At 42.9% G+C, this 22,629-nt stretch overlaps 1 protein-coding gene across 2 annotated transcripts in view; it reads left to right on the top strand.

Moving 5' to 3' along the window:
* Window positions 1-371: 371 nt before the first annotated feature.
* The window catches only part of STK39 (serine/threonine kinase 39), a 278,105-nt gene continuing 255,847 nt past the window's right edge, over window positions 372-22,629 (top strand). The window contains exon 1 of one of the 2 annotated variants that reach the window (XM_046659106.1): window positions 372-1,061. In XM_046659106.1, the coding sequence (XP_046515062.1) occupies window positions 863-1,061 (199 nt within the window). In that variant the 5' untranslated portion in view covers window positions 372-862. The remainder of the gene's footprint in view (window positions 1,062-22,629) is intronic. The other variant, XM_046659105.1, reaches the window with a different exon arrangement.

Here is a 22,629-nt window from a genome sequence, read left to right as displayed (position 1 = left end):
CGGGTTAATGTGGCATGCTACTAAGGGTATAGAATTTGAAATAAAGAGTCCAAGTCTCTCTTACATTACTTCTTCTAACCTCACAGGCCCTTACATCACCTCCCTGGGATCCAAGCGGCTTGGAACAAATGAAGAAAGTCTGTGAACAGCCAGGGACCTAAGGAATCATGTTTCACTAAGAAAAAAATAGCAGGGTTACGATTAGATTAGGCAAGGTGGGAAAGGGATACTGGCAGGTAAAGCGCCGGAAAGTTACAAGTTGGGTTATTTTTTAACTGGCGTCCTACAAACGGCCGGCGTGTGGGTGTCTCACTCTCTAACTTGTAAATGAACGTCAAGTTCTCTTTAGTTGGGGGGGAACTCCTGAATCTGAGAACCGGGCGGCGGTTCAACGACCCCGCCCTCGGGGTCCCTAGGGGGCATCTTCTGGAGAGCCTGAGTGTCTGAGGAGAAGGCGCAGGGAAAGCAGGAAGCGAGCGGGCAGGGACGCGGGCCCCGAAAGCCCGCACGCACCGGCCTTGCTCCCCTGGGGTGGAAACTTGCCGGGCCGCGAGCAGAGCGGGAGGGAGCGGCGGGGCGGCCGTTCCCCTCGCCGAGGCAGAGGGCTGCGCGCGCGAGGCTCGGGGCGCGCGGCGAGCGCGGCGGCCGCCGCCTCCTCCCCTCCCCGCCTCCGCCGGCGCTGCCTCCTCCCTCCGCCCGGCCCGGCCTCCCTCGCTCCCTCCCCTCGTGGCTGGCTCCCGCGGCGGCGGCGGGCGGGGAGGGCGTGCGCCGGCCGAGAGGTGTCGGCTGCGAGGGAAAGGAAGTTTCAAGTGGAAGGTCGTCCGCCGGCCGGCGCGTCCTCCCGCTCTCCTCCGGCAGCATCATGGCGGAGCCGAGCGGCTCGCCTGTGCACGTCCAGCAGCCCCAGCAGGCGGCCCCGGTGACAGCGGCGGCGGCGGCCCCGGCGGCCGCGACAGCAGCGCCGGCTCCGGCGCCGCCCGCGGCCCCGGCCCCAGCCCAGGCGGCGCAGGCCGTCGGCTGGCCCATCTGCAGGGACGCGTACGAGCTGCAGGAGGTTATCGGTCAGTGCGGCGGGCGCGGCGGGGCCGGTTGAGGCCGGGCGGGAGGCGCGGCCGTGCGCGGGAGGGGGCGCGGGATGCTGGGCTCGCCTGTATGCACGGCCGGGAGGCAGAGCGGCCAGATTCGGGGCCTACTGGCTTCAACAGTTTTTTTTTTTTTTTTTTAAATGTATTTGTTCGTTCTGTGAGCGCTGATGCTGCAAGAGGTGGCGCGGCGGATGTGACTCGCAGTGCAGACGAGCCGCATGCTGCAAACTTTTATCTCCCGGATCGCCGGGGCGGCGGAGCCGGGGACCCGGCGACGCTGCCGCATCTTCCTCCACCCGCGAACCGGGGCCGCAGCCCGTGGCCGCTGGCCACGCGGGCAGGCAGCTGCGGCTGGGGTGGGGTTGCGGGGGCGCCGCCCTGGGCTTCCAGCGCCCCCGCGCCGCGCCCCGGGGGCGGTGTCCTGGGGGACTCTGCCGGCGCAGCCGCGCCTCTGCTCTCTGAGCTCCCCGTCCCTGCCTCCCGTCAGCTGCCTCTCGCGGTGGGTAACGGGGCCACGTAGGAGTCGCCGAGGCCCAGGTTCTTTTCCGAGGCCGGGGAGGATGCTGGTCTCCCTCCCTGACAGCCGCTGCTCCACGCCCGCCTTGCAGCCCGGCGCGCCCGGGTACCCGCCTCTCTTGGTGCCGGGGCGCGCCGCCTGCCGCCCAGCCTGGCCGCCCGGGGGAACAGGCGCCCTGGCCTCCTGCCCTGCATCGGGCCGATGCTTCCGTCTGGTCCAGGGCCGAGCTGCAAGAGTGAAACCTGAGGCTGTCGGTGATCTGCTCTCAGCTTTTAGGTGCCTTCTAGTCGGCTCGCAAATAGCACCTTATCTTACATTTTTAAAAACCTGGCAAAGTCGAAAGGCAAGAAGCCCGCGTTCCATTTCCTTGGGCCACGAACGTGAAGGGCCAGGTTTGTGTTGACCCCTCACTTAGAACCTTCCCTTTTGGATCAAGCTCTTTGAGAGTCTTTTTAAACCCAGTTAGGGAAGCCTCCAGGTAAAGTGGGCCCTCAGTTCCTAACCGTGCTGGCACTTCGATGGATGCTGCCTTCCTATAGCTTGATGTTTAAATAAGGTGATGCAAAAGGAATTCAGACTATCTTATTTCTTTGCTTTTCATTTAAAAAAAATTCTCCACCCCTTCCTTTTAAAAAATTAAAACATATAGGGGTTTCATTAGGTATTCAAATGAGGCTTTATCACCTGTTACTATGTGAATGAAACATAGCATAGATGGAAATGTATAGATATTTCATATAAAGGAAGAAATGACACGTATATATGAGGAAATGATGGGCAGAACAGTAACCTAGGATATAAAAGCTTCAAATTATCTAAAATAGGCATCTTTACATGAAATTCTTTGAAAACCCAGACATATCATAACTTTTGGCCAAAGACTCAAGGGGAGAGCCTTCGTGTCACTGTGTGGATTAGGTAACTTCAGGGGCTTCTCACAGCCTGGAGTATTCAATAAACCCCTTTAACCTGCCATGTAACCCCCTTCATCTTTCCAGTTTTGCCACCTGCCCTCAACCTGCTTGCCCCCTCCCTGCTCTGCTTATGTTGGTTGTACCGTGAATAGTCAGCTGTCCTAGGACACACCTGGTCTTCCGTTCCTTGCTGCCTTTGCACAGGCTCTTCTCTCCTGGAGGTACCCATCCTTGTCATGACTCTCACTTGGCTTCCAGGGTGAATGTTCCTTGAGAAGCTTTCTGCTTCTCCTGGGGCAAAGTGTGTTGGCTTCCCGTGCCTCTCTTTTTACTTACTTCTTAGCGGGCAACCCCATAGTTTTTATTTGTACAACAAAATCTGAGGGCCTGCAATGTCCCAAGCATTGTGTGAAGTGCTAACAGTATAGAAATTAATAAAAAAGGTTCCTGCCCTCAAGGACTTAATGAGTTTATGTAAATGATTCTATAGGATGTGGTGAGTGAGCCCTGGGAGAGCTCGAAGGAGGGAGTGACTGACTGCTGGGAGAAATAAGGAAGCAGGGTTTTCCACAGAAGAAGGTATAGTGGAGCTGAATTTTGCAGTCCGAGTTAGAGTTTGTGAGGTGCTTAATTATTTCCATTGCTGCCTTCCCTCACTAGCGGTGAACTCCTCCAGGGTCTTAGTGTCGCCTGTCTCCAACATGTAGAAATGGTCCATAGAAGTTGAATGATGGTATCTGCCACATAGTTTTCCATAGGGCCGGTATCGAAATTTACTTATAAATCAGTTTATATGCTTTTTTTGTTAATTATTAGGGTTAAAATGCATGCTTTGCTGCATGAAAACATAGAATTTTGAGTTGATGAGTTTTGTGAACTAATGAATAAAATGTTATTTTTAGTTTAGTTTGAGTGATGGGACTAATGGTAGGGCTTGTTTCTGCTTACAGTAACAGTATTGTTAATTATGGTTGGTCAGCTTAATAAAAAACAAAGAAAGAAACTTACCTGAGGAATTGGAGAACAGAAACACCTGCTTATTACTTCTATCTCGATTTTTGCACATTCACATTGTAGGAAGGACTTTTCTGCATTTTAAATTGAGCTCACATTTTTCCAACCAAAAGAGATGGCTTGTGTGGAGGCTGTTATTGAAAAATCAAATTGCTCAAATAGGGTTTTGCAAGGGCTTAATGTTTGTAGGGAATTACAAATCCATTTCCATTTAGTGTTTAAAGCTAGTTGAGTAATTAAGAGTGAAGCTGTGGGTAAGCACTTTTGCTTAAACATTACACGCAGAAGTTAGTAGTTCAAACACTGAACCAGTTTTGACATGAATGCAGGTGGACAGCCTTGCCTCTCCCCGCCATACGGCAGGTGTCATATGATAGGGCTCCGGCAGTGTGAACCATGGCCAGCAGGAGGCTCGGATGTACCTGATCGGAAGGCCAAGGGATGCAGGGTGTTTTAACTTTCCAACGTGGCACGGAGCACTTTTTCTTCGTTTCCTTCTGGGCAGAAGTTGGGGCCTCAAGATTAGGAGAGAATAGGTTTACTAAAGTCGAAACAAAGCAGGTTCTGTTGTTTGACTTCTGTTTTAGAAAAATAAACACAGGATTTTGCAAGTCTAAAAATAAAGTTTTCTCTTTGTTGTATTGTTGTTCTTGTGTTTAAAAGATCTTGTGTGGAGAATTTGTAATGCTCTTAGGGATAATCTGGTTCAGAAGTTGATGCAGGACCTGGAAATGGTGTAAAATCTGTTGGAGGGAGCTTTGTACTTAGAACGGGGTGCACAGTGTTGTGAAATTATCAAATTCCTTCTTTGAACCATCAATATTCTTGTCGAGTAGAATTCAGATATTTCTGTCTGCTAAAGAAGTAACTGTTCTTCCAAGATGTTCTAGCCTGTTTATACTCTTCAGCCTCATTGATCTTCGTTGCTCACACCCTCACCCCCGCATCTCACCCTCAGAGCCCTTCTTTAGAAGTGTAAGGGGCACCCAGAGATACGCCAGTTGAAAAATCAGTTTATTTGTTGATGATAGTAACAGTATCACCTTGATTCACTGAACAAAGAATAAAAGGTGAAGCATATAAATGTTGACTTGGGCGTCCAGAATAGAATTGAACAAACTTAAAGGACTTTTCTGTCAAAGAGTTTTAGTCATTGCCATGATCAGTTTTTGTATTTGAATCGGGTAATTCTAGCACTGGCTGTTATCTTTGCTGAGATTCCTCAGAGAAACACTAAACAGACTTGTGCCTCAGAGTATGTTTGATTTTCTTAGATTTTTTTGCAGGATGAGCCTTTAGTTTTGCACTTGTTCTCTCAGTATGGTCCTTTTGAATAAATCTGACAGTAATGCGTTTAATTTTTGGTCCTAGTCAACATAAAGGATTTGGTTCCCAGACTCCTAGCCATAGTTTGACTGAGGGTTCTCCGAGGACTGTTTATTTCTCTCCTGTGAGTCTTCGTTAATGGTTCAGGTGCATTTTTCCCAGGCCCAGGTAATAGGGCATGTGGCCAGGACTTAAGGGGCAACAGCCTTTTCTAAAATGAGAACAGCAAGCAGCCCAGAGCATTCCTGCTTTGCTCTGTGCTCTTAAGAGTTTCTCCAGTTTGATGTTTGATTCACGTTCTAGGAATCTTGAGAATGGTGGGAGCTACAGTGTCGCACGGTCATTTCTGTAGGACCTCAGAGAGCTGGAGCACTGAGTGTGTGTGGTGATCTCCCAGACCTTTAAACTGGGCTGCTTTGCTGCTGCTGTTAGTTTAGCTTTGTTTTGTAAGTTAAAAGAGGCCTGAGATGCTTGGCCTAAGACAGGGCTTTGGATTTTAATATCGTTTCACCTTTTTTTTTCGTAAAGAGAAAAATATATATAGAAATGTTCTTTTTGTATTTTTTGTGGTGAAATATACGAATATACATAACAAGGTTTATTGTTTTAACCATTTTTTTAAGTGTACAATTCATTGGCGTTAATTACATTCACAACAGAAATGCTCTTTTAAATGTGCTGTTCAGGGGCTGGCCCCGTGGCCGAGTGGTTAAGTTCATACGCTCTGCTGCAGGCGGCCCAGTGTTTCGTTGGTTTGAATCCTGGGCGCGGACATGGCACTGCTCATCAAACCACGCTGAGGCAGCGTCCCACATGCCACAACTAGAAGGACCCACAACTAAGAATATACAACTGTGTACCGGGGGGATTTGGGGAGAAAAAGGAAAAAATAAAATCTTTAAATGTGCTGTTCAAACTACCGTGTGGGAAAAATCTCTAGGCGAAAAGAAACTCACGGTAGAATTACTGCAGTACTTGCTTGATTTATACATTTGATTTGCGACCGATAATATCTGGAATTTTTCCCTGACTCTTATAGTCTGTTGTATACTACATTTTTCATGGTGTTTGAGAATAAATTAAAATGTTTTGGGCTCTGGAGTCAGATGGCCTGGTGCATTTCATATCCTGGCAATGGCAGTCCCCGGCCTTGTGACCTTGAGCAAATTACTTAGATGTGTCTGCACTCAGTTTCCTCATTTGTAACATGGAGGTGATAAAAACGGGGTTGTGAGGATTGAGAGAATGTAAAGCCCTCAGAATAGCACCTGGCACAGGGCAGGCTCTCAGTTAGCCTTAGCCGAAACTACTATAAACTGCATTTGCTAATCAGATTCAGGCAATCAGGAGAGATGCAGTCCTGTCTTTGGCAGGGTTTTGGAGTGGCTTGAAGAGTTTCTCCGCTTGGTTTCTACCAGGGAGGAAGCAGGCGGGAGAGGTTGCCTGCCAGTCTCCTTCTTCCGGTGGGTGGCTGGAAGGTGACTTGCAGGAGGAGCCAGAGGCCCACGTGGGGCTGGCTTCCCCTCGCACCTCTACTGCAGGGAGGAAGCTGAAGAGACCTGTGGAGCTCCTGGCGATTTGGACAGCTCAGAGGTTTAGGTGCCAAATGGCCCTCTGACAAGTAGTGAGAGCATCCTGCAGGAAGGTTGCTGGGAGGAACAGCCCATTATGAAAGGGCTCTGAGAACAACCTGCTAAGACTGCACTTTTCTTCCACCTCTGAGTTTGCCCTGCGGAGGTTGCCATGCTGGCAGGAAATGCTGCTGACTAAAAGAAATATTCGCTGTGTGTCCCAGCGAGTAAGAGGACAGGGGCATTTGTTTTCAGATAAAGTCATCACTACCTGCTCCCCTTTCGACTTCCTTCCCTCTCTGCTTTATAAATATTCCCTCAGTTTATAAATATTCTCAAGTCTCTCTCTTATCTTTAATAACAAAAGAGAACAAAACAAGACACTCTCACTATTCCTTCCTTCTCTAGATACCACCTTATCTCTTTCCTTCCTTTCACAGCTAAGCTGTTTGAGAGGACCTCCCACTACTCAGCCCACTGCAGTCTGGCTTCTACTTTCTTGCTAAGAAACCAAAGTTGCAATCTCCACAATCACGGTGACTCTTGTGTGGCCAGTGCCAGTGGACACTGCAGTCCTCTCTCTCTTCCTCTCTCTGCAGGATTTGGCACCGTCTCTCATTCCTCCTTCTCCTTCCCTGCTTGCCTCTGCTCCAAGATCCATGTCTCCATGTGTTTGAGGCTTCAACCACCGCCTAAAATGCCAAGAGTCTCCCCGATCTTTAAACTGGTGTGTGGGCCACCTTTTTTATGTCTTTGTTTAGATGTTTCACGGAGCTGCATACTCACAATTGAACTCATTGTCTCTCCACCTTTGCTTCAATACTAATCCTGCTCCTTCAACATTCTCCATCTTCCTTAAGACCCTGGAGTGCAAAACAACTGGTCAGCCTACACTTTCCCATCTTCCTCCATCTCCCACAGCGAATTGGTCCTCAGTCCTAAATGTTCTGCTTTGATCTGTCTCTCACTCTTCCTCTTGGCCACCACCACCAGTTTAGTTCCGGCCCTTATCAGTTCTTATCTGGATTATTGTAATAACTTCTTAACCAGGTTCCTTGTCTCCAATCCTGCTTCCAGTTCTAGTGTGCATTGTTACCAAAGTGATAGTGCTACACTAAAATTTTTGTCAGTTACCCCCAGGCTTAAACACCTATAGTGGCTCTCCTGTCATCCTCAGGATTAAGTCTAAGCATGGTGTTTAAGGCCTTTGGGAATTGTGTCTTGCCTTTCCAACCATACCTTGTTATTTCCATTCCTGGTACAGAATCCTAGCCAGTGGGAACCTTTTTTTTTAAGATTGGCACCTGAACTAACATCTGTTGCCAATCTTCTTTTTTTTTTCTTCTTCTTCTCCCCAAAGCCCCCCAGTACATAGTTGTATATTCTATTTGTGGGTCCTTCTGGTTGTTGATGCTGTGTGGGACCGCTGCCTCAGCATGGCCTGATGAGCGGTGCCATGTTCGTACCCAGGATCCGAACCGGTGAAACCCTGGGTCTCCAAAGTGGAGTGCGTGAACTTGACCACTTGGCCACGGGGCCGACCCCCAGTGGGAATCTTTTTCAGTTGCTGAATGCTTCATGTTTTCATAGCCTCTGATAGGCAAGTTTTCCTTCTGCTTGGAACACCATTCCACCATCCTTCGCTTCTGTTTTCATCTGTTCAACGGAGAGCTCTGTCTCTCCTGTTAAGTTTTACCTTTATTGAAGTATAATATGCAAGTGGGAAAGTGTACATATCATAAATGTATGGCTTGATCATGTTTATAAATTGAACACACCCTCATCTGGGCTCCCTTTTAAGGCTCAGAATAAATAGTTTCTCTTCACAGAAACAGTCTTTGCCCCTGAGCCTCCTTCCCCTTTGCCCGCTGCTCTGTTGGGTGTTTCATCCCCGGCAGTCCTCACACTGTATGCAGTGTATTGTCTGCTTGTGCATCCTGGTGCTAGATGTTAACTCCTCTCTCTTGTCTCCATACCCTACACCTAGTGTTAAGTATTTGGTAAATGTTTTCTGGATGAAAGTCTGAATTCTGGGGCAAATATTCCCTCTCTCTTTGTGGAGGAAACGCATTGCCTGACTTCTAAAAATTTTCCTCCTTGGATCCTGAAGATTTGATCTTGCCTGTGGGTAATGATGGTGCTTATTTATTTGCTTTTGGGCCAGTCAGCTTTAAGGGCTCTGTAGAAATTAGCTCATTAATCCTCCCAGATCAAGAGTAAGCACTTTGAGTGCTTCCACCTGCCTGTGTTGTGCAGGTAGGCAGGCAGGCAGAGGCCTGGCCTTCTTGAGGTCATCGGACTGCGAGGTGACCGCTCCAGGTTAAAGGACCCAGAGCTCCCTGCCACAATTGTGGTGACCTTTTACTTCAGTATTGTAGAGCAGGATGGAGAAGTCTGGCTCTGTACTCCTGCTCTTCTCTAGAGCTTTCCTTTCTTGAGTATACCCATGATCTCTTGCTGTGTTTGCATTTATGTATAACCCAGCCTTGAAGCTCTCTGGGACCTCTTGCTGTGTAGATATCAAGACTGTTGGAGAAGATCAGGGATGCAGATGAAACACAGGAGCAGGATCTCAGGACAGGTGGTTTTCAGGTTGTTATGATGGCAGGAGTTGTATTTTTATAAATGACACGGGACTGAGGGTGATAGGATTGGTGTGGTACGTGCTAAGACCGTAGAACTGGGTCTTACTTTTTAAGTCAAAACCAATCTAATAGGTGTTACAATTCCTTTATGGTGTATTTTTTGCAAAAGTTTTTTTTTTCCTATTGAGATAGAATTCTCCATGTAGTCATGTGAGGTTTTACATTTTCCTCTAGGATAGTTTGGTTTAAATTATGCCAAAACAACTCTAAGATGGTTGAAGTGATTCAAATGTTTCAAGTGTTTCTTTTTCCAAATCTGCCATTCATTGGTCAAGTTTTTGATACCAGAGAAGAATTCAATATTATTAATTAAAAATGAATTTTAGACTTGGCTTAACTAGGAAGCAGAGGAGAAACAACCGTCCTTTAGAGAATGGATCGGCAGTGCTTTGGTTCTTGAGTTGATTTAGATAAACACTGGAATCTGATGTGAGTAAATTCTGATATATTTCAAGTGTCTGCTCACTTGCCAGTTGTTTGAGAATAAACTCTGGCTTAGCTTTAAGAAACGTCTTGGATGTTGAGGAATTAGCTGAACTGACTTTTTAAACTGATTGTATGTTTTGATATATGGGAAAACATTTTAAGACAGCTTTATTTTCAAACTTCTTCCAAGTAAATGGCATTTGGTATAACTCTCAGAGGCCTAGTATTGGGGATACTCATTCAATTATTTCCTTAGGGGAAAGTATACATTTTGGTGACATTTATGGGGTTTAAGTTTCCAACCATTAGTCACTACTGGAGCTATGTACTAGAACAGCTGGTATGGTAAGGAGAGATTGATGACTTTCTTCCGAATGAATGATAGATCTGCTTTTGGGGAGTATTTAGGAAGTCAGTGACCTGTGGCAATTCTGAGACTTCTCACAATCAGTCTATTGATGTTTGAGGTCTTAGAAGAATTTGTGACCTTGTTTTGACCCAGTAGCATCAGTTTGCACCAGGATTTGTAACAAGGGGCGTTCCAATTTCTTTCTCTCCTGCCCTGTTTAGTTTGGGGATTGAAAACAGGTTATATTTCTGGATTGGTGCCTATTGGCCTATCTTGTGTTGCTTACATTTTAATTCGAATTATCTAGTTCTTCCTTTTGCATTGACAATTTCACCATCCCCTTTGCTTAATTATGGGGTCACTCAGGAAAGCAGAGGAAGAGGATGGTCAGGGGAAGGAATGATAGGTCAGGGCTGGCTTTTATAATTCAGTTTCTAAGTGAAGAATGGCAGAAGAATATAGGGCGAATAAGGAAATTTGATTTTGGAAGAGACCAAAGAGAAGATCTCTTCCTGCTTCTTCCTTTTACAATTGAAGACTCTGATGGCCTAAGTTGAAGTAATTTGCCTATGGTCCAAAAGTGCTTAGAATCTAAAGCCCATGATTTCTACCTAGTTCAGCATTTTCTTCTGCTTACATCACATTGATTCATCATTGGTGAGAAGGAAGAAGTTAGAAATATTATTGACTCAATGAATTTTATAAAACTACCATTTTAATAAAGTAAATATGTATCTATCTAGGAATATATTTACCATGTAGATATGATAGTAAAAGTCTTATTTCTTTAGAGGTGTTAAAATGATCGTTATATATATTTCTTTCTTCATCAGGGCATGTTTATTTAGCAGGCGATATATAAACATAAAATAGCTTCATTTTGACCATCGTCTTTTGCCTGGTCTGTTACAGTAGACTGTATTTTTAATCTTTGGTTGTAACCTGTCAGTGAGGTGGAGTTGGGGGTGTGAATGTGTGTTGGAAAGTAAAAAGTTGAGGGGCAGCAAGCTGATTAGGTGGAGAAAGCCTATGAATTAGATGTGCTTCACGGCTCATCGTTAGCTGGAGCAAAGTTTCTATACTAGAGCCAGGCCCCTTCTGCCAGGCTGATACTTAAACAGAGTAGGAGCAGCATTCCCAGCAGAATGTCTAGCTCTCGCTGTCCTGTATGCTAGCCACAGCCACATGTAGCTATTTAAATTTAAATTAATTAAAATTAAATTTTTTTTTCTTGAGGAAGATTAGCCCTGAACTAACTGCTGCTAATCCTCCTCTTTTTGCTGAGGAAGACTGGCCCTAAGCTAACATCCGTGCCCATCTTCCTCTACTTTATATATGGGACTCCTACCACAGCATGGCGTGCCAAGCGGTGCCATGTCCACACCCAGGATCCGAACCGGTGAACCCTGGGCTGCCGAGAAGCAGAACATGCACACTTAACCACTGCACCACTGGGCCGACCCCTAAGTAAATTTTTTTGGGGGAAAGGGATGAATAAGCAGAGCACAGAGGATGTTTCGGGCAGTGAAACTATTGTGTGTGGTACCATAATGATGGAAACATGTCATTATACATTTGTCCAAACCCATAGAATGTCCGACACCAAGAGTGAACCCTAATGTAAACTAGGGACTTTGGGTAATGATGATGTGTCACCGTAGGTTCATCAGTTGTGACAGATGTACCACTCTGGTGGGGGATGTTGTTAATGGGGGAGGCTATACATGTGTGGGGGCAAGAGGTATCTGGGAAATCTCTACCTGCCTTTCAGTTTTTCTGTGAACCTAAAACTGCTCTGAAAGAATAAAGTCTTTGTAAAAAATTAAATAAAATAGAGTTCCGCAGTTGCACTAGGCACATTTCACCTGCCAGTTGTGGCTGGTGCAGCTGCGGGGCTGTGTTTTGTGTATTTCGTTTTACGTCTATCAGGTACTTTATTGTTTAGTGTAGATCTAGACCGTTTCCATCACTGCAGAAAGTCCTATTGGACGGTGCTGGATGGTAATTTCTCAGAAACGTTCAAAAACTCGCTAACTACTGTTATGCTGGCTGTAAATAGCATGATGCCACCTCCTGATGACATGCTAAAGCAGTGCCCTGATGCAGAAGTACAAAAGGGAGACAGGCGGTGCTAACCTGATGAAAAAAAATCTTTTGTTTTCACTCTGTGCTCTAGTTGAAAACTAATCGATTCATATTTTCAGAAGAACGGTTATTCTTCTGTGTGTGTTGTGAAACAGATACTCCTGTTGATGCTGGCAGATAGTTTTGAAGTATGAGGTTTTATCTTTACCACTTTAACTCATTCTGGGATGTTCTTGGGATTCCTGTGAACATAGAATCCTCCCAGATGAAATCCAGTATTTTCAGAAGTATCAAAATGTTACATTTCCTGAAGAAATCACTCAGACTCTTGGGGTTGGATGTGGTAGACAGAATCACTTCAGTTTATGTTTTTTTATGTTATGAAGAAGGAACTGACTAAATAGGTTTTTTTGATGAAATTACAGAGAAGTTGTGTGAATTTAACTCTACTTATGAGAATAATACCTATGTCAGTTTTAGTTACTTAAATGGTGAGTTTGAATCATGGTCCCTTCCTTTCCCTTGAGTTTAAAACGTTTTTGTATTTGAGTAATGAAAGGATTAATGGTTTAGCCTAAGTTAGGTATCACAAAGCAAATAAAACAGCCAGTTTTTAAGTCAGCACCTTAGTAGAAATCCTAACTCACTAACAACCGTTTTAGGTAGGATACCTGCTTTGTTAGGAGAAGGAATTAATGACTGATGGCTGAAAAAAAAAAAAATCTGTGTAGGGAGATTAACTGGGTTTAATTTTGGGCAATTCAGGAACAGTCTGTACTTTCTCACGTTTCGCGTCCCTTGGGTGACCAGGGCCGTAACAGGGAATGTTTGACGATGTAATCCTTTTTTATGTTTCCTCGTAGAGGCCCTTTCAAGTTTCTAGAGTCCTAAATCCAGTGCCTGACCTTCAGCAGGGGTCGTGGTAGGAATATTTTTAATACGGCACCTTTCCTGGGCACTTGAGGGGGCTGAAATAAGGCTCAGAGATGTGTTTCAGTGTCGTTTCAAACTGTGATCATTAGGGCCGACTTAAACAGTAATGTTTTCGGCGAAAGTCGAGATCAGGGCTAGGTTGTTTATCTTTACTAAAATAAATACTCATCAGTTGTTTAAAAAGTCGTAATCTCCAGGGCTAAGAGAGGGTGAGCCTCTCCATTCGTCTATAGCCATCTTCCCACTTGTTTCTATAGGAGCAGCAAGACTTTTTAAGGGCTATAATTTCATGTCCTGTTCTGTAAAACCCATTAGAAATAGATGATATAGGCAGGTCTGTAGCTTATGTATTTGCTTACATGGCTTTAAAGGCGGGGCGGCACTGATGTGCAGTGACCGGGCTCTGTTAGAGTTCCGGTCAATACTTGTTTTGCTTGCATGTACAGGTTCTGGTCTGTTTAGTCTACATATTAAGAGTGAATTGTTTTCAGCTGTATGCAGTTGTTTAAAAACTAAATATTCCCTTGTCTCTTGGAGCTACTTGGAAGAAAGGAAGTGACAAAAATATGAAAGGTGGTCTTTATGAGGTATGACTGACTTTAAAATTTATCATATCAGAATGTATATACACAAGAAGTATTGTTTCCTTCAAGGGGACTTCATGGGAGGGTGTCCACTTATGCTTTATAACTACATTTTATTTTAAATTTAAAAGATTCCCCATTTCCATCAGCCCTCCTATGAAGAAATGAGACTGATTTCCTAATGTGACACTAATTTTGCTCTTAAGATATTCCCAACCATGTTTTAAGCAATTGTAGCTTTATTGGCATAATTATTTAATCTTATAAAATGACTCTAGCCTGCACAGTGCTGTAACTTGTTTAAAGTGAGTTTTGTTTACTCTTACTTTTAATAGATTCTACATCACTGCTTCCTCTAAGTAGTGAGATTGTCCAGGTCTGTGGTTTGAGATTACAGTAAGCCGTTTGTCTGGAGGTAGGGACAGCAAAGCAAAAGCTGATGGTGGACTGGGAAGATGCGTGGCGGAGTAGGGGGTAGGATTCCAAAATCAGATCTGTAAAGCCAGAGACAAGGGCTTTGACAATCTTGGGATTGTCAAAAGGCAGAGACCAGCACCAGGCAGCAAAAGACCTCAGACCTGAGCAGGAGTGGTGAGGAGAGAGTAAGAACTCGGGGGTATATCCAAGTTAAAATTTGCAGTGGTTTACAAGGGGTCAAGGCAAGTAGGGACAATGTAATGTTTCTAAGAAAGGTTCAGCCGCCCCATCTTGTGGAGGTGAGCACCTCATTTGAAGCTTCGAGGGTGCCTCTGACAGACGGAGAGGCTCAGTTCCCTGAGGGTGGATTGTGATGGCATCTGTATCAGCTATGTATAGGTGTGTAACAAACCACCCCCAAACTTAGCAGCTTAAAATAACAACCATTCTATTTGCTTACAATTCTGTGGGTTGGCCATTTGAGTTTGGCTCGGCTGGGCAGTTCTGGTCTCGCTTAGGGCCAGTCCCGTGGCCAGCTGGGCTGGGGCTACCTATTTTAAGACAATCTCGCTCGCATGCATGCTGGTTGTTGCTGGCTGTTGGCTGGCCCTCTCTTTCCACTGATTCCTCTTTCTCAAGGAGGCTCGCCTTACTTTGTGTCTTGGCTGCAGCAGCGTTCCAACATAGCTGGCGGGGAGCTGCAAGGACTCTTGAGGCCGAGGCTTGAAGCACCACTCCACCTCCTTCAGTTGGTCAGATCACATCACAAAGGCGGCTCAGATTCCAGGGGAAGGGAAGTGGATTTCCCCACTTACTGGGAGGAGTGGTGTAATCCCATGGCAAGGGGATGTGTGTAGAGGGATGGGAGGAATTCTTATTGCCCTCTTTGCATACTCTCTACCACAGCAGCTTTATTTGGCGCAATGCTGATGAATACACAATGTTTTTCATTCATTTAACTTTTGTTTTTAACTTGTGGTGGGGGAACTAATTACCCAGCTACCTTTACCCTGGTTGTTACAGTGTGGTGGATTAGAGGTTTCATAAACTAACTTGCTGTGTGACCTGTCCATCAGAGTGATTTTTGCTGGAAAAGTCACTTTAGAAATGTATAACTTGGTAAAAAATCTAAAGATGTCGATTCTAATGTGACATTCGAAGGGTGAAGGGGTGTGTGTGTGTCTTTGTGTGTGTGTATGTACATGTAATGCTGATCTTCTTTTTAGCCTTGAGGTGTTTTATTCCAGACTGACCTTCTTAAAACTCAACACCACATTAAAAATATAGATTGTTTGCATGCATATGTAATTATTTCTCCTGCCACCTACAAGTCAGCGAACTAAATCTGTCACAGCCCTAAAAATAACACGTCTATGCCTCACTCAGTTTAAGGGTAGATGGTTGCTTAGACAATTATGAACGTTTCTTTACTTTGAAGTCAGGCCAGCAATATTTTACTGCCAGTTTTCTAGGCAGTTTTCAAAAAAGAATTGCCACCCTGTTAGGATAAAAAGATGAGAAACTTAGTAATAGTTATTGACAGAATTTGCCCATTTTGTTTAGTTTATCTTATCCTAAAGGCAGAAATAGTAGAAGGATGAGGAGATGTGCAAGTATACCATTTATTAATTGCAAAGTTTCTGGTAAAAGCTCTTATCATAAAATATATGCTTTTAGCTGTGGCAAGACAGCGGAATGTTATCTTTATAAATTTACAGATTTAAGTGCTAAGTGACTTGCTGTTTATTCCAAAGGGAGACAGATGTGTACATGGATTAGAATTGTGGAGTGTCCTTCCTGTGGTTGGCCCACGCCCCTTTCTCACCTAAGGATCAATGACTGAGAAGTGGATGTTACCTAGACCTCTGAGCTATAAGAAAACTCCAAGCTTATTTATTTTAAACTTCCCAAATATTATACAAGTAATAATAGATGGTTATTACAGAAAATTTGTATAATAGATGAGTAAAAAGGCGGAAAAATTACCAGTTACCTCATCACCAGGGCTGGATGTTGTTTGAAGTTTGGTGTAGGAGTGTAAGTTTAAGTAGGATAGGACTTTTAAAAAAGTGTAAATTGAGGGGCTGGCCCCGTGGCCGAGTGGTTAAGTTCGCGCGCTCCGCTGCAGGCGACCCAGTGTTTCGTTGGTTCGAATCCTGGGCGCGGACATGGCACTGCTCATCAAACCACGCTGAGGCAGCGTCCCACATGCCACAACTAGAAGGACCCACAACGAAGAATATACAACTATGTACTGGGGGGCTTTGGGGAGAAACAGGAAAAAATAAAATCTTTAAAAAAAAAAGTGTAAATTGATATTTTTGGAAATTGATACTTTTTAGCATTCCCTGTACTTTCACATTTAATTTGTTTAGAGCAAGAAAAATAAACCTGTCTTAGATTAATATTTGCTTGGCAAAAGTGATTTTTTTTCTCGAAAATTTTGTACACACTGAGAGTCAAACATACTTTATGATTACTGGACAGAGTATAGATGTGTATTTTTCTTAGACTGAAATGTTTTCGGAATCACAGAATACATTTACAATCTAAACATACATCTGTCTTACAATTTAATATTTCTTAGAAATATCTGTTATACTTTGCCTTTTGTCCTCTGGGTGCTTATTCTGATATTTGGTACTTTCCTGATTTTACGGAAAGTTCTCGGGTAGAGGGAAGTTAGGAGTAACTTTCTCATTGTGGGTACATTTGAAGACAGTAATGACTTTTAGATTTCACATTGACTTTGCATATCAAACCTGGCAGTGTGAGAATTTTCTAGATTGGATAAATATATGATATCTTTTTGTAGAACTAGCTATTGATTTCATGGGCATGTGGGAGAAAGGAATCTTTAGGAATTTAATTTGATCATCTGAGTGTTGAATGTTTTGGTCTTTTACAATTCAGGGATTTCATAGCATTTTGAACAAAAGGATGAAATAGCTGTTGGCATGACTAATCTTTATTTTATTTAAAACAGTTTTTAAATTACAAAGATATAATAAACACTTTGTATCAAGTAGATGAAAATAATCACCATCAGTTTTCATTCAGAGAACCCTCTCTGGTCTGTTTGGTTTGTATCTTTCCAGACATTTTTCTGAGAGTACGTATGCACATAGGTTTTTCCAAAATGTAATTATTATACATGTAATGTGGTAACTATGCATATTATTCTACAACTTATGAATTTTACTTCTATAAAGTAATATATATTACATGTATATTTTACTTCTGTGTATTTTCTGTATATATTTGTAGTAAAATATACACATTACAGATATTCACAGCTATCATGGTAGGTCATTCCTCATAGATACACCCCATTTAAAAATATGCCAGTTTATTTCTATTCCAAGTCCATTTCTAGTCTGTGGATGTACTTTATTCACCCAGTCATTTATTGATTAACTTATTGGTTGTCTCCAGGTTTCCGTATTTCTGTGAGATGGATATCCAGAAGTGGAAGTGCAAGAAGAATTGGTATTGCATTTTTACTTTTGATAGATACTGTGAAAATTTCCTCCAATTGTTATGTTAATTAATTGCCCTCTTAGTTGCTCCCATTTCTGGCCTTAAAGTTAGAAGGGAGTTAAACTGAGAAGACATCTTGCCTTATCCCCTACTTGACCCAGACCTAAAATATCTAAGACCAGGAGGAGAAAATGGTGGAGGGGGGTGGTGGTGTTGGATTGGAAAAGAGAAAAACTATCATCTGAGTTTAGGAAATGCAAGTTGCATCATTTTATTGACTAAAAAAATGAAATGTCATAAAGTTTATTACTATGAATAAATTTATGGAAAGAAGTCTGGATTACAGGAGATAACATAATTGATTAATATACCCATTTGGTTACAAGGACCAGACACTCACCAAAATTACCCCCAAGTAATAGGACGTTCTTTATAGAGATAGATACAGGAATAGGGAGATAGGAATCTCATCCATAATCCCGGGTTTTGCGGCAGCCCAGGAAAAATGGAGCATCTAGGTCTTAGGAATTGCAGTCAAATGTGTTCTCATGAACCCTGGTAGTAGACAAGACCTCAGCAGCAAGAACTTTTGCATCCTTACTTCTGGATCCTGTAACCTTGGTATTCTTAGCCAACCAGTGTGCACCAGTTTTTGTTCCCATCTACCTGCTCATCTCTTCTCTAGCCTGTAGTTTCTGCTGAGTCAGAATTTTGGCTCATTCATAGCCCTTACGGCCATTCCAACTTTTCTCTTCCTCTTTTCTCTTTTGGCCATAGCTATGGCTGCTAATTGCTGGAGTCTCTCCTTATTTCCCAATTTTAATCCCGAAGATTGGGAGTCCAGTTTTTACCAGAGACTCTGCATAGGACACCTGCCCGCCTATAACTGCTGTGCTAAGCTTAGGTGCCCTCATTGGATCAGGGCATAACCGCGGAAGCCCTGCCTGGGAAGGGAACTGGGGTGTGGCAGGCACCACAAGTTACTGTTTATGTAACGTTACTCTTAGGTAAGTGACCTGTCCAAAATGTAGTCCTGATTAATGTACTATTTTTGTTAAAAAATGTTTACTTATGACATACTTAAAAAGCAGTTTATTCTTTTAAGTCAGTAATTACTTCCCTGGGAAGCAGCCTCCCTTTTTCCATATGGAGTGTGAATTGGGAAAACGTGCGCCCTGTCTCACTTGTCAGTTGTCTTCAATTCTGAAATAGCAATGTCTGGATCATGAGATACAGTCTTGCCTTTTCTGCTGGACTTGAAAGTGCTATGAAATAGTTCATCCTGTTTATAGAAGCTACAGTGAAGTTCTGAAAAATATACCTGGAACCTAGTATTGTTAGAACAGTTCATTTTCCTATGTGAATAGTTTTACCTCAGCTCTGTCTTCTCTGTGTATATTGGGAAGAGTATCTGGTACTCCCTAGTTTTATGATGTGTTTGGCATTCAGTGTTTCAGAGACAGAAAGTTGTTAATATTTCTCTGGAAAATTTCTCTAAGCTGCTTTGTTTTCTTCCTGAGGGTCATAATCAAGTACAAAAAAAGGAACCCCCCCCCCCCCTTTTTTTGTCGTATTCTCCCTCCTCAACCTCAGTCTGCTTCTCTTTCATAGTAGTGGCTAGCGGGATGAACGTTTCAGTGACTCTTGAATTCCTGAGTCCTTGACTTTGATGCCTGTGTGTCTCAGCATCTCAAAGGGCAATTTCCCTGTTAACTTTTTAAAACGAGAACTGTGCTCATCAAATGCTGTCTTAGTTTGGTTTCAGATCACTTGAAATGTAATCTGATGTGAAAGGCAGCGTTTAAGCTCCTCTTTACCACAAGGTTTTGATTATCATTTTGTAGGAATTTTTCTTGGGTAAAAAGAAAGATGAACAACATATTTGCCTTTAGAAAGGACAGCCAAATGGTCTTATTTCATTTTGGAAAGTTCCTTCTGGTGGTCTTGAATTCTGTGTTTTAATCTGCTTAACAATGCCTTTTAGCATATTAGCAAAATTAAAAATTATTTTATTAAAGTCTGGGCAATGCTCTTTATTACTTAGGAGAAAAATCTTTTAAATACTTTTTGGTAAGGGCATGTGTAAATTAAAGCTTTCATTTTGACAGCCTAGTCTTAGCTGATAGGCATGTTAATCTCTGATTGCTTTGGTGGGAAGCTGAAAATCACCTAGTGCCTGGTTTAGACTGCATTTATAATGTACTTTTTGTTTTGGTTTTCATTTCATGAAATAATAAAGTGAATTTTCCTATGTGTTGTTTTATTATAGATTTGACTGTTTATCTGGTTACCAGATTTAAATAAAAAGTTTAACCATTTTCCCTTTTTGCCATATGTACCTTTGTTTATCATTTTTTTCTTTATGCTGGGGGGGTGTGTGTGTGTGCGTAGTGGCCCTTTCATCAGTTACTTTGTAGCATGACAGTGCTCTGGGAAAGTGAATTATTTCGTTTTTTCAGAATTTCCCATTCTTTTCTATTTTGGTTCAATTTTCATTACACTTTTCTTTCTCCTTTTGGAAGTGCCAAAGTATGTGTAAATACGATTACATATAGAATAAATGACTGTATAATTTTTTTTTCTTTTTCTTTCTTTCTTTCTTTGGTGAGGAAGATTGGCCCTGAGCTAACATCTGTTGTGAATCTTCCTCTTTTTGCTTGAAGATGATTGTCCCTGAGCTAACATCTGTGTCAGTCTTCCTCTACTTTGTATATGGGACGCTGCCACGGCATGGCTTGATAAGCATTGTGTAGATCCGCACCGGGGATCTGAACCTGCAAACCCTGGGCTGCCAAAGCAGAGTGCATGAACTTAACCACTATGCCTCTGGGCCGGCTCCCATTTTTTTCTTTATGTGTATAGAGGTGAAAGATCTAGGTGTGTAAAATTATGTATGACAAAGAAAAATTATGGGTAATAAAAGTTATTTGACTCTTGGGGGAGAATTTTATTGTATCTCTTGAGAGATAGTAATCTTTGAAGAAATGATAAGAATTAAATTTCTGAGAGGTTTTCTTTTTCTCTGTACTGTGAATACTTGAGGACTCATCAATACCATTCAAACCAACAGGATGGCTGTGACACAAATTTATGTATGCTGTGTGCCCAGGACTGGACCAAGTATTTTACATACTCTGTGTCTCATCCTTAACTCATTCCTACCACGACTGGGATGATTATCCCACTTTTACAAATGAGGAAGCAGAGACCTGAGCTATCACATAATCTTTTGAAAGTCACACAGCTGGATCTGAGCCCAGTGACATCTGGTTGCAAAGCCCCTGCCCTTTCCAGGGTTCCCTTTGTCTCCTCTGCTTTTGCCTCCTCATCTGCCTTTAGGATTCTCAAGCTATCAGGACAAGGAGTTAATTTCTAGAAGAAAGGTCCCTATTTTTAAAGCAGCACCATCATCTGGTGGTTAGAGCTGAAACTTGCACATCAGGCCCACCTGGGCTTGGATCCACTGGCATCATTTACTAGCTTTGTGACTGTGAGCCAGGTCCTTGGCCTCATTGTACTCCATGGTGTTTCATCATCAAAATTAGGAGCATCATTTCAGTCTTGCAGGATAATATAATGCATCATAAATAATGATGATGATGATGATTATAATAATAGCAGTTAGCAATGAGGAGCTTGTGTGTGTCGACCCCAGGGCTGAAAGCTTTTCATAGTTAGTTCTTTCAGTCCTCATAACAGCCCAGTGAGCCAGGTTCAGTTATCCTTGTTTTACATAGAACGCCCTCAGTATGTGAAGGCTGTTTTTATTTTTATATTTTCCACACCAGTGTACCCTCCCATTGGTGTGGATAATTGAGTAGTCATTGTCATTCAATAAACTTCACTGAACACCTGCTATATGGTATCTGGTCATTCAGATAAAGTTTCTCCTTCCAAGCCTTTTATTTTAATAACTTTTTATAGTATTTTAACCGGTTTCTTTTGTGCTGTTAAAAAGGATTAATTTTATGAGAACTCAAGCACTTAAACATTTCACAAACAGGAAAATCATGGACAGAAGTGCCGACATTCCAAACCGATTTTTGTGTGTCCTCAAAATAAACTATGCTACTACGTTGGTAGAAAGGGCTCTGGAGATAATAGGAGAGGATGAGGAATCTTTTAAACGTGACTTCTACTATCCATCCTCTCATCCTTTCTCCTCTGTCATACAAAGTACCTAAAAATTCAGTCAATCACTAAGTTGCCTTAAGCAGCAATCCCCATGGCCTGTCATCTACCTAAATCAAAGATGGGGACATTGGGAGGTTTAACAAAGTTATTAACATTAATGCTGAAGTGTTGACAACTGTAAACAACACAGAATTCTGGCAGTGGACTCCAATATATTTTATTATAGAAGAGAGAGGAAATCATAGGGCATTGCTCACGGACTTCCAAACATTGAAACCAGACTAAAAAATTCAGCTGAAACAGTAGCTTAGTAAACATTTAAAAGGAAAAAAACCAAAGCCATGCGAACACATCACTCTCTGAACGCTCCTGTGGTATCCTGGACTCTTCTGGCAGGTAGTACAAGGCCTTGTGTTGGTTAAGAATGTTCTTCCTCGTTGGAGGAAGTAAAACCACGCTTCTCAGAACACAAAAACGAGTGGGGAGAGTCGTGAGTCTGCAATTGTGAGCTGACTCAGGTCAGAATTTATACCTCGCTGGTTCTACTTGATTAGAGCGTGCGTTGACTATCCTCCAGCTATTTATTTGGTGTTTGCTGAGCTCCACTGTGTGCCAGGCACTGCTATGTCTTGGTGATATAAGGGGAGGCTCCCTTTGGGGTCTGACCTTGAGGAACTTAGAAAGTCTACAGGAGAAAGGCCACAGGGAGGCGATTACACCTCAGGGAAGAAATTCTCTAGTGGAGGTACGTTACTAAAATTTAGAGCTAATGGCCCCATCTCCAACATCCTTCTGTCTTGCATCAGCAGCATGTCATAGAGTTGTTGTCAGAATCATAAAGGAAGGGATTTCAATCCAATTTGTGAAATTCCCAGCACCCACAGTGTTGTAAAGTTTGTTCCAACGCAGAGTTGTAGCAAGAGATAGAAAAGACTAATGTTTTGATCCAACTTGGTAATTCTTGTCATAAAAAGAATTCCTCAAGTTTAGTCGTGTTTATACAAACATGGGTTAAATGCTAACATTAGTTGAATATATATGTAAGTATGTGTATATGTATATATGTCTGGCTTTTTGATGTGCGTGTATTAACATCATGCTTTTATCTTGTATGTAAACTGTGGGCTCTGAGACAATCAGCATTTAAAC

The sequence above is a fragment of the Equus quagga genome, chromosome 4 (assembly GCF_021613505.1).
Source record: "Equus quagga isolate Etosha38 chromosome 4, UCLA_HA_Equagga_1.0, whole genome shotgun sequence".
Taxonomy (NCBI): Eukaryota; Metazoa; Chordata; class Mammalia; order Perissodactyla; family Equidae; genus Equus; species Equus quagga.
The sequence above is the reverse complement of the archived record's forward strand: the minus strand, read 5'-3'. Positions and strand labels throughout refer to the sequence as shown.